The sequence below is a fragment of the Coregonus lavaretus genome, assembly GCF_964263955.1.
Source record: "Coregonus lavaretus genome assembly, chromosome: 12".
In the NCBI taxonomy this organism is placed as follows: Eukaryota; Metazoa; Chordata; class Actinopteri; order Salmoniformes; family Salmonidae; genus Coregonus; species Coregonus lavaretus.
In genome coordinates, this window is record NC_139999.1 from 50,401,916 (window position 1) to 50,414,164 (window position 12,249).

The 12,249-nt window shown below is 42.1% G+C and overlaps 1 protein-coding gene across 1 annotated transcript; it reads right to left on the reverse strand.

Annotated features, from left to right (window-relative positions):
- Nucleotides 1-4,620: 4,620 nt before the first annotated feature.
- On the reverse strand, nt 4,621-10,176 carry LOC311137992 (heme transporter hrg1-A-like). The gene is made up of 3 exons (XM_084172638.1): nt 9,907-10,176; nt 6,994-7,161; nt 4,621-6,589 (listed from the first exon to the last, which is right to left on the reverse strand). The coding sequence occupies exons 1-3, from the start codon at nt 10,034-10,036 to the stop codon at nt 6,453-6,455; spliced, it is 435 nt and encodes a 144-aa protein (XP_084028764.1). The 5' UTR covers nt 10,037-10,176; the 3' UTR covers nt 4,621-6,452.
- Between the last annotated feature and the right edge of the window lie 2,073 nt (nt 10,177-12,249).

The following is a 12,249-nucleotide window of genomic DNA, read 5'->3' on the forward strand; positions in this document are numbered from 1 at the left end:
TCATCAAGGATCACTCTGTACTTTGCTCCAGTCATCTTTCCCACGATCCTGACTATTCTCCCAGTCCCTGCCGCTGAAAAACATCCCCACAGCCTGATGTTGCCACCACCATGCTTCACCTTAGGGATGGTGCCAGGTTTCCTCCAGTCGGGATGCTTGGCATTCAGGCCAAAGAGTTCTATCTTGATTTCATCATTTTACATTTTAGTCATTTAGCAGACGCTCTTATCCAGAGCGACTTACAGTTAAGTGAGTGCATACATTTTCATACTGCCCCCCCGTGGGAATCAAACCCACAACCCTGGCGTTGCAAATGCCATGCTCTACCAACTGAGCTACATCCCTGCCGGCCATTCCATCCCCTACCCTGGATGACGCTGGCTAATTGTGCGCCGCCCCATGGGTCTCCCGGTCGCGGCCGGCTACGACAGAATCATCAGACCAGAGAATCTTGTTTACCATGGTCTGAGAGTCCTTTAGGTGCCTTTTGGCAAACTCCAAGCGGGCTGTCATGTGCCTTTTACTGAGGAGTGGCTTCCGTCTGGCCACTCTACCATAAAGGCCTGATTGGTGGAGTGCTGCAGAGATGGTTGTGCTTCTGGAAGGTTCTCCCATCTCCAAAGAGGAACTCTGGAGCTCTGTCAGAGTGACCATCGGGTTCTTGGTCACCTCCCTGACCAAGGCCCTTCTCCCACGATTGCTCAGTTTGACTGGGCGGCCAGCTCTAGGAAGAGTCTTGGTGGTTCCAAACTTTTTCCATTTAAGAATGATGGAGGCCACTGCAGAAATTGTTTGGTACCTTTCCCCAGATCTGTGCCTCGACACAATCCTGTCTCTGAGCTTTACGGACAATTCCTTCGACATCATGGCTTGGTTTTTGCTCTGACATGCACTGTCAACTATGGGACCTTATATAGACAGGTGTGTGCTTTTCCAAATCATGTCCAATCAATTGAATTTACCACAGGTGGACTCCAATCAAGTTGTAGAAACATCTCAAGGATGATCAATGGAAACAGGATGCACCTGAGCTCAATTTCGAGTCTCATAGCAAAGGGTCTGAAAACTTATATAAATAAGTTTTTTTTTTTTTTTTTTTATTATAGATTTGCAAAAATTTCAAAAAACCTGTTTTCGCTTTGTCATTATGGGGTATTGTGTGAAGATTGATGAGGATCATTTTATTTATTTAATCCATTTCAGAATAAGGCTGTAACGTAACAAAATGTGGAAAAAGTCAAGGGGTCTGAATACTTTCCGAAAGCACTGTAAATGCTATACTACACCCTATATAGATGTTACCACGTGATGAAGTTGTAAGATCAATAAAAGGTGAACAGGTAAAGCCTACTGTGTCTGTCCCATCTGTATTGTATTATAATGAAGAGGTAATCACTTAACTTTATGCATAGGTCATTTGCGGCCCATCAATATTTAATGTGCAATTGCTGTTTGGCATTTAGCAATATATTTTAAGTATGTCTGACAAAATCAATCTATCATTTGAATATATCAAATAAACAAATATATCAAATATCAGATATTGAAACATTATTTTAATTAATTTGATTAATATGTATAGTATGAAATGACATGCAAAGGTTTTACTTTTACCTTTGTTAATCTTTTTTTTGACAGGACGTTTTAAATATTTCTGTTTCCTCTTCTTTTTTCAGTTTCGTTATTTCTGCCAAGTCTTAGATTACTTCCTTCCTTGATTTTGCTGGAAAGGAGTCCCATTATTGAACTAAATGTACCCCCACCCCATACCACACAAAGACACACACATTTTACTGCCTACAGTATAACCTTAATAGGATGGTCTTTAGGTCAAACCCCCTACAGCTTGTTCAATGGAAAGTAATGAGGATTGTTTTTCAGTGTCTTAATGTAAAACGTTATAACAAGCAAGATTTAAAAAAAAATAATGTTGCTATGGCTACTTAACCACAACATTGCAATTACCTTTATACAACATGACTCTGAGGGCTTGCAAAAAACCAATGTAACGCAATAAATATATAAGTACCAACAAGAATGCTGTTAAAACAAAAGAGTAGAATGATGGCAGTGATAAAACAATAATGGTCTCTTATAAAGGATCAAAGTTGAAGATACTTAATTAAATAATTGGTAGAGCTCTGTGCTAGCTTCACTCACACTGCTTTCCTATTATGGTAATCTCATTTTTTAAAAATCGATATAAAAAAAGTTATTGGCAATCTATCAGCTTTTGCATCTGTTGCGTCAATCACCTCACTAACAGAGGTAACCAACATCAACATAGACATTTCAACTTCAAAGTCCCTTTTGTCATACATATGTCTAAACCAAATCATACACCAAAACTCCTTGCATCCTCCCACCTTCCCTTTGAGGGGGCAAAAGAAAAAATGTGGACGGATTGAATAATTGCCTTACTTCAAAGTGCCAGTTATTGCCAGAGTGCGTACTGTTGCCTGCAGTGCTATAGGGTATTTTCTTTTATAATGTGGGCTGGGTGAGTTGGAAAATGGCTGCCTCCTCCTCAGTGTAAATCCCACTCTAATGCCGGAGTCTGTCTCTACACTGACCCCGTCTGACCTGGGCTAAATAAAAACGACAATGTTTCCTTCCCTCGAAAAAACCCACTGGGCTCCCCAGACGTTCTAACCCTCGTCCCCTCATAGAATCCATCTGAGAAACATCATCATTGTAACTACACAACAACCACTGGGGTTTTAGAGGTGGCAGAATTAAATACATTTTTATTAGACAAAAATATGAGTGACACTTTACTTTTGCTTTAGCATTGGGTAACAGCCTGCAAGTATATAACAGCCTGCAGGTACAATGCTTTATAACTTGTTATTACCATGTATTAGCCTTTATAATGTCATTTAATAAGGTTTGTTCATGAGAAGTCCTATAATGCATCTGATTTACACTATACATACAAAGGTATGCGGACAACCCTTCAAATTAGTGGATTCGGCTATTTCAGGCACACCCGTTGCTGACAGGTGTATAAAATCGAGCACACGCCATGCAATCTCCATAGACAAACATTGGCAGTAGAATGGCCTTACTGAAGAGCTCAGTGACTTTCAACGTGGCACCGTCATAGGATGCCACCTTTCCAACAAGTCAGTTTGTCAGATTTCTGCCCTGCTAGAGCTGCCCCGCTCAACTGTAAGTGCTGTTATTGTGAAGTGGAAACGTCTAGGAGCAACAACAAGAAGTGGTAGGCCACACAAGCTCACAGAATGGGACTGCAGAGTGCTGAAGCGTGTAAAAATCATTTGTCCTCGGTTGCAACACTCACTACCGAGTTCCAAACTGCCTCTGGAATGTCAGCACAAGAACTGTTCGTCGGGAGCTTCATGAAATGGGTTTCCATGGCCGAGCAGCCTAACATCCCCATGCGCAATGCCAAGCGTCGGCTGGAGTGGTGTAAAGCTCGCCGCCATTGGACTCTGAAGCAGTGGAAACGCGTTCTCTGGAGTGATGAATCACGCTTCACCATCGGTCTAATCTGGGTTTGGCGGATGCCAGGAAAACGCTACATGCCCGAATGCATAGTGCCAACTGTAAAGTTTGGTGGAGGAGGAATAATGGTCTGGGGCTGTTTGTCATGGTTCGGGCTAGGCCCCTTAGCTTCCAACTTTGTGGCAACAATTTGGGGAAGGCTCTTTCCTGTTTCAGCATGACAATGCCCCCGTGCACAAAGCGAGGTCCATACAGAAATGGTTTGTCGAGATCGGTGAGGAAGAACTTAACTGGCCTGCACAGAACCCTAACCTCAACGAACACCTTTGGGATGAATTGGAACGCTGACTGCGAGCCAGGCCTAATCGGCCAACATCAGTGCCCGACCTCACTACTGCTCGTGGCTGAATTGAAGCAAGTCCCCGCAGCAATGTTCCATCTAGTGGAAAGCTTTCCCAGAAGAGTGGAGGCTGTTATAGCAGCAAAGGGGGGACCGATTCCATAGTAATGCCCATGATTTTGGAATGAGATGTTCGACAAACAGGTGTCCACATACTTACTTACATACATACATACTTATGGTCATGTAGTGTAGTGTATGTAGTGGCGCAGTGGTCTAAGGCACTGCATCGCAGTGCTAGCTGTGCCACTAGAGATCCTGGTTAGAGTCCAGGCTCTGTCGCAGCCGGCCGCGACCGGGAGACCCATGGGCGGCGCACGATTGGTCCAGCGTCGTCCAAGGTAGGGGAGGGTTTGGCCAGCAGGGATGTGGGTTCGTTTCCCACGGGGGGCCAGTATGAAAACAAAAAGAAACATGTATGCATTCACTAACTGTAAGTCGCTCTGGATAAGAGCGTCTGCTAAATGACTAAAATGTAAATGTATGTTGTGTCGAAACATAAAGTGATAGATAGGGCTCTATTCTACACCCACTTCCTCCTCCACAATGTAGTTAAGCTAATCCTTTCCATCAAAGCATTGTCTACTACTAAAACAAATTCAAAAGAACTATAAAATCTAATTATTCTATAGCCACTATGCCCTAGGCCTAGTACACACTCCGGTTGTACAAACAATGTACAACACAAGGTTATAACTGTTGTGTATGACTTTGTACGAGATGTACTACACTACCAATTGAATACACACAGCTGTCATAAAATTATATTTTATTAATATGGCTCTCACACAGACATACCTGTTCAACAGACATACATTCCTACATACACACAAGTGGATATACACAACGTCATGTTTCATTATATTACAATATGATAGATGTGGTAGCACACAGAGAAACAACAGGCGTAAAGGAAGAACACAAATTAATCTCCATAGGCAGCAGTATGATGATCAATAATGTTTTGGATCTGGCAAACAACATCAACAAAAGGTTATGATTAATGAAGCATTAATGTAATTGGTCCTTGTTGTGTCTGAAATGGCACCCTATTCCCTATACAGTGCACTAAGGCCCCTGGTCAAAAGTAGTGCACTATATAGGGAGTAGGGTGCCATTTCGGAAGCAGTCCTCATGTTTGTGAGCTAAATCGCTGGCACGGCAAAAATACAAACACCACAAACTAACTCCCTCGTCTGAACATTCTCAATTCAAATAAGACGAGCACTAAAAAGAGACAGTTGGGTTTCACTGGCAACTGTTGTAAAAGCAGTTGTTCTAACATTCTGGGATGGTATCCTTCATTTCATCCTTTTAAAAACAATTTGAGGGGATGCTGTGAAATAGTGTCTAACACTGACAGGTATAATGCTATACGACATTATACAAGTCTTACGACAACATTTTCAAAGCATTATAACTGTATCATAATACATAGTGTTACCAAATAGTGTTGAGACATGATACTCTAAATGTAGTCGCTTCATCCCATACACTGGCTCCAGGTGACAGTAGGGTCCTATGGACTCAAAGGACACAGATGGATAACACAGATCAGAACACGGTCATCCTAAAAACAGACTACTTGGATTTCCCAAACAAGCCTGTGACACGTGTATTATGTATGTGTTATATGATGTGTGCAGATAGAAAACAGAGCAAAGTTGAACCATTTTCCTAAATGAGTGGGATGTTTTACCAACAGCCGCCACATTTGATCGACTGACTCCCCCTTGTGGCAAGAGAATAGAAATGAATTCTATCGTAACTACATCAATTATATGAGAAAATTTGTTTATCTTGTTAAGAATTTGTTCCTAGGTATATAAGCATTCCACGGCGGGTCTAGTGTCTGCGGGTTTTGGGGTTTTCCTTTCAATTAAAACAGAGGCAACCAGGTGAGGGGAGTTCTTTACTAATTAGTGACCTTCATCGATCAAGTACAAGGAAGGAGCGAAATCCCGCAGACACTTGGCCCTCCGTGGAATGAGTTTGACACGTGGTGTACATAATTGTCAAGGATTACCTACAAAGTCATCAAAAAGAAGATTCAAATCTCATAAAAAGGGAGATATTGACTCTAAAAACAACTTTTGAGGACATACAAGAGGAACACAGAGTGTCACATACATACGTATAGGAACTGTGTAAAATCCATAAAAGGCATAAGCATACCCTGTTTACAGATACAGAAAGAGAGAGGGGGGTGACCTAAACGCGAAGGTGCGGGCATGGACGGAGGTCCGGGTACTAATTCTCTAATTAACACAGACAACACACAGGTTGCGTTCTGATTCACTACCCTTCTCCCCGAAGTGTGTACTCGTGCACTCCCCCTCATGGATTCATAAGCAAACAATTGGTGTAAGAGATCTGGTGGATTTGCAGCTACCCCACACCTTTCAGATCAACCCTCATTCCATTGCTCAATTTAAATTGTATTAGTCCTCTTTTCATGACTACTTGGCTTCACCAACCCCTCAAATCTTCACTCCCTCTCTTCTCCCCTAGTTAGCACCCTCAGGTTAGGAACCCTGTTTGTTAGTCTTCCATAGACCTCCACAGGGGGGTTCAAGGGCCCTTATCAAAAGTCACTGAGGATGCTGATGTCGGCAAACTCCTTGCGGTAGCGGTGGGAGTAGAGGGCCAGCAGGAAGGACCACTTCAGGGTCATGAAGCTCCACACACCCGAAAGAAACAGGCTCCTCGGGTCAGTCATGGCTGGGAACCACAGAGATATGACAGACATTAGAGACTTGCAGACTCCGAGCAAAAGCCATGGTTGGCACACTGTTACACAATTCATTGAGTCAGGTGCTTCTCAATGAAGGTTCCTGTAGGAAAAGTGACCAAAGCTTCAGGCTCGTAGCATAACCCAAAAGGCAATGATCCCATGGAGTCATGTGGACGTGCCCTAAGGGATTCAAATATGCAATACTAATGACTAAATACATCCTAATGCACCAACAAGAAAAAGTACAATGGATGAGAAGGGGAGCAAATGGGGGAGAGACGTAGCCATTTGCAAATGAACAGCAGAGCAAGTGAAGGGGAGAGGAGAAGCAAATGAGGATGAAAGGAGGAGTGAATGAATGAGTGAGAGAAGGGAGGTGTGTGAGACTCACACTCCTTGTTGGTAATGGCGAGGGAGAGGAAGGTGATGAAAGCCACCACGGCCAGCAGGGAGAAGAAGACTCCGATGAAGAGAAAGAATTTGAGGCCCTTCAGCCAGGTGCGCCAGTAGTCCTGCAGGTACATGATGTGGGTGATGAGGGCCCAGAGCGCTAGCACACCTGAGGGGGAAAGACATACGCACATTCACAGTCAGGGGCTGGCCGTTCACAATCCCTACACTAAGTCAATTACTGACATGAGACAAGCATGTTTAACTATCGCAAGTATTTGCATAGTATCAAATTGAACTGTTTTTTGAAAAAGCATTGTAAGATTAGGGGTTTTCTCAAGTCAAGAGATGCCTTTGCTTGTCTAACTACAATCTTGAGCTGTCCGTAGACAATATTGAGTCTGAGGTCTTGTTGGTGTAGCCTATGTCAGTGTGTGGCTCAGTTGGTAGAGCATGGCTCTTGCAACACCAGGGTTGTGGCTTTGATTCCCACGGGGGACCAGTACGAAAAAAGTATGAAAATGTATGAACTCACTACTGTAAGTCGCTCTGGATAAGAGCGTCTGCTAAATGACTAAAATGTCATGTACATTTTACGGGTGAACATATCCTGACAAAGCGTATCATGTTTTGCTATGTCATTGTGTCTCAAATCACACTGTTCTGTCACTCACTCCTCCATGTTCCTCTTTTACTGTTTCATAACCACATTTGGGTTTGACAGCGTATAGCACTAACATTAATCCACTTTCACCGCATCTTACACAATATTAGGCTAAAATGGTCTTCACTAGTTGGCCATGCTAGATAGGACAAAATGGCAATGTTAAGGGCCGTATGGACAAAGAGTCTCAGAGTAGGAGCACTGCTGATAGGCCTATAGGATCAGTTTAGCCTTTTTAATCAATATGAATGAAATTATATGGACAGGGGGGACCTGATCCTAAATCATCACCTACTCTGACACTCATTTTGAATTCGGGCCCAAAACTAATGAGCAAGTAGCCTACATAAACTTTTTTCAGGGTTGGTTGTTAAAACAGTGTTTGAGGTTGGAAAGTACCATACTTGCTTCATTTCAAGCATGGTCAGATAGTGAGTAGGGCTGAGTCACGGTTCCCCACCCTTCTACTGAAGTGTGCATTTGCACAAATCCTGTCGTGGATCTAACAATGGTTGAAATTCCCTCTAGCCAATGCTTAGGGCTATATCAATCCAATGCTTTTAAATCCATGACAGGGAGGTTTTTGGGGGAAGTGTAGAGAATCAGGATGCAGCCAAGCTAGGAAGTTCAATTGACCGTCCTGAGTCCTGGCTAGAGAGAATAGGCTAGGCTTATTCTGCTGTGTCAATCTGCCATGCTGACCCCACTCCTTTCCCCATCTAATGGTCTAGAATCATATGACCAAGCACATGCCACGGAAAACCCTAGCAAGAATTGCACCCTTATTGATTCTCTCTCTATTGGCACAGGCACCACATGATGTTATCACAACTCCACAAGAAAAATGTAGGCCTACAACAGAGATGAGAGGAATGTCACACAGATATCAGCTTGCTGACCTGAGAGGTCAAAGTTCACAGCCATAAATGCACCACTTGTTACCTAGTGCAGTGGTTCTCAAACGGTGGGGGGCGCGAGGGGTTGGCAGGGGGGTCCTTCCTTATTTTCTTTTAAGGAACTAATTCCAGCTTTCAATTTACTCTTGAAAGTTGTAATAGTAGAAAGCACAAGGTGCAATTTCGAAATTGGGTAGTGCATCATTAGTTTCCTCTTGTCATATCAGTCATTGTATACCTTAGAGAGCTATTTATAACTTGTCAGAAATGTCCAAATCAACTAGCCCATGTCAGCAAAACATTTTTAGATAGGCTTTTTAGCTCTTGATTTTGTTGTAATGTTTGAGTCATTCAAATATCACATGCATACACATTAGGCATGGCAACATGTATAGAATTGCAAGAAAATTAGCTTTCAAACTGCACATTTTTCTCAGCACCCCATGATAAAATGTGTAGAATTGCAGGAAATAAACTTTAAACCTGCAAAAATTCTCTCCACCAACAAGATCGGTGTGAACAGTTTGTGTCATGAAAAGTGCTTGTGCCCATAGAAATAGACATGTATTACTTTATGGTTGGTTCAGGCTTCTACTCTAGGTCAGCAAATTGTAATGGTGATGCTGAGAACTTCAAATGGGATGAGTATCAGGACACGTGCTAAATTAATCGGAGGAGATTTATCAAAAGTGTTCAGTCCCAAACCGTGTAAGCAGAAATAACACACAGTTTGCGTTGACACCTGACTGTTTTTTGGCCAGTGTGGTTTAAGCATCCGGAAGATCCAGAATTCCAGGTTAACCAGGCAGAAAATATAAAATGCATGAAGCTGAAAATATTTGGGAAACACTTAAGTAGACAGTGCTGGATATACATCTATTTATTTTTTACTGGGTAATAAAGTTATCCTAGATATTCATGAGCGTCTGCTAAATGACTAACATGTACATGTATAAGACCTATGTAATGCAATGTTACTACTTTTTTTTGTTGCCAAAGTTGCATAGAGATCATGTAGGAGCTAGCTTGGTGTATAGATATGTAGCTATTCTCTGCTCAAGTGAAGTTGAACAGTCCAACTTTCTAGAATACCTGGGGTAAAACGTTTAGGACTTTAGCTATAACATTTAGAAATGTGAAAAGGCTAAATAAAGTGTGGGCTTCTGACTATTTGTCAATCTAAACTCGTGCACTGTAAGAGATGGGGTAGCCTACTGTGGCAATATTCAGCTCAGATGTAGTCAGATGGACAGGTAAATCCTGAAAATATTGCATTATATACTGTTACATATTGTCCGCAACCTCACCCACAAAATAAACAATTGTTTACATTCTGGCTAATACTTGTTTTTACCTGATAATCCTCCCATTGCAGCTGTCCATGGTTGGTTGTACGCGATGTTCCACACGAGAAACGCTGAGAATCCCATAAGCATGCCAAAAGAGGCATACCCGATACTGATGTACGTCTTATTGAACCCCATTGGGGACAGGTGACACGCTACAAGTAGAATGAAAAAAGAATAACGTCAACGTTTAAAAACAAGTGCCCTGTTTTGAGAAACTCGCCTCTGGACAACTCGAGCTCGCTAAACTGCTAGCTGCGCATGATTACCGTTCTCCTAGCAGCAAGATAGTATGCTGCCTACACGATCGCAGATTTTCTCAAAATAAAAGTCCCCCTGCAAGACATGCTAAACTTAGGGAATTTCTTATTTTATTTTTGCACTCTAGTGCAGTCAATGGTGTGTATTCATGGATGCCAAGGGAACCCAGGCTTCCCCAAATATTTGACCAATAAAAAAATTACAATTATGAAATAATCTTTCGTCTCTCTGTGTTTTCATAATTTTGCATCAATTCGCAAGTGGCTGAATCTCACCGGAGAAATCATCTGAATGAGGGAAACAGCGCCCCTCTGTCTCAGTATGTGTAGCCCATGTATCTGATACTGTCTGGAACAAAAGAGTATGACATGTTGCCGCTGTAGCATTTGATTGATTGATGCCAGCAAGCATTTGGCCTCCCTTGATAAAACAATTATAAAATAATTAGCCAATCAGCGTTGAACTGAGCTCAACAGTGGGTTGTCCTGCCGCAGCAAAATGCCCCCCAAGGGAGGCCAGTTTGGATTTGGCTTCACACCAATTAAATGACATCCTGAGAAAAACGTCATAATTGTCAGAAAAACGTGCCTGTTTCTGGTCTGCTTGTGTTGATGTCTTGCAGTAGCTAGCTTGTTAAATCGGCCTTTTCCTAAACCATGGATGGAGATGGAGATTTGGACATGTGGTTTTGACAAAATTCTCTGTACAGGCCAATGATTACGATGGCGATTCTGATCTAACCATAAATTAATATATTGTGCCCCTGGCCTGAGACGATTGAAGTTCAATATGTATCCTAGATGTAGCCTAGTAAGCTCACGTTAACTAGCTAGCTAACTTAGCTGGTTCATTGATGCCTATGCAAGGAAGTTAGGCTAGCAAGCATTTTAGCTAGGTAGCCTATGAAAACTAAAACTAAAAGCACACACACACAGAGATCAGTATCATGGACAGCCACATAATATTTAGCAACATTGATTGGACTAAATTGTTTTTGGTATCTTTAAGTTTGTTTTCAGTGTATTAAACTAGCTAAGCATATATAGCCTTGTTGATTTGATGATGTTTAAATGTTTAAGTTGAAATGGTGCTGGAACAGCGGAGGCAGTGCTCCCGTTGTCTTTGTGCTGACTTGCGGTAACTCCGTGGTTCTAAATCAGTAGTTATTTATTAAACTGTCAAAAACGTTAACTTGCTTGACCATGCCTCATATAACTGTTTGTTACAGGCAATATTTGCTTTGTGGACTTCACAGGACAGATGTTGCTCTCTGGTTTTGTGATGAAACAAATGTATGTGTAGTTAAATTTTTTCCACCACTGTGTGACTGTTGTCCATTTGTTGTCACTGCCTTATTGTATATCACGGTGGCGTATGAATTAATGGGTTATAGAGCAAACAACTCAAATATATGCATCATCAGTTCCTCTTGTCATGTTAGTCATTGCATGCCTTAGAGAGCTACAGTGGGGGGAAAAAGTATTTAGTCAGCCACCAATTGTGCAAGTTCTCCCACTTAAAAAGATGAGAGAGGCCTGTAATTTTCATCATAGGTACACGTCAACTATGACAGACAAAATGAGAGAAAAAAATCTAGAAAATCACATTGTAGGATTTTTAATGAATTTATTTGCAAATTATAGTGGAAAATAAGTATTTGGTCAATAACAAAAGTTTCTCAATACTTTGTTATATACCCTTTGTTGGCAATGACACAGGTCAAACGTTTTCTGTAAGTCTTCACAAGGTTTTCACACACTGTTGCTGGTATTTTGGCCCATTCCTCCATGCAGATCTCCTCTAGAGCAGTGATGTTTTGGGGCTGTCGCTGGGCAACACGGACTTTCAACTCCCTCCAAAGATTTTCTATGGGGTTGAGATCTGGAGACTGACTAGGCCACTCCAGGACCTTGAAATGCTTCTTACGAAGCCACTCCTTCGTTGCCCGGGCGGTGTGTTTGGGATCATTGTCATGCTGAAAGACCCAGCCACGTTTCATCTTCAATGCCCTTGCTGATGGAAGGAGGTTTTCACTCAAAATCTCACGATACATGGCCCCATTCATTCTTTCCTTTACACGGATCAGTCGT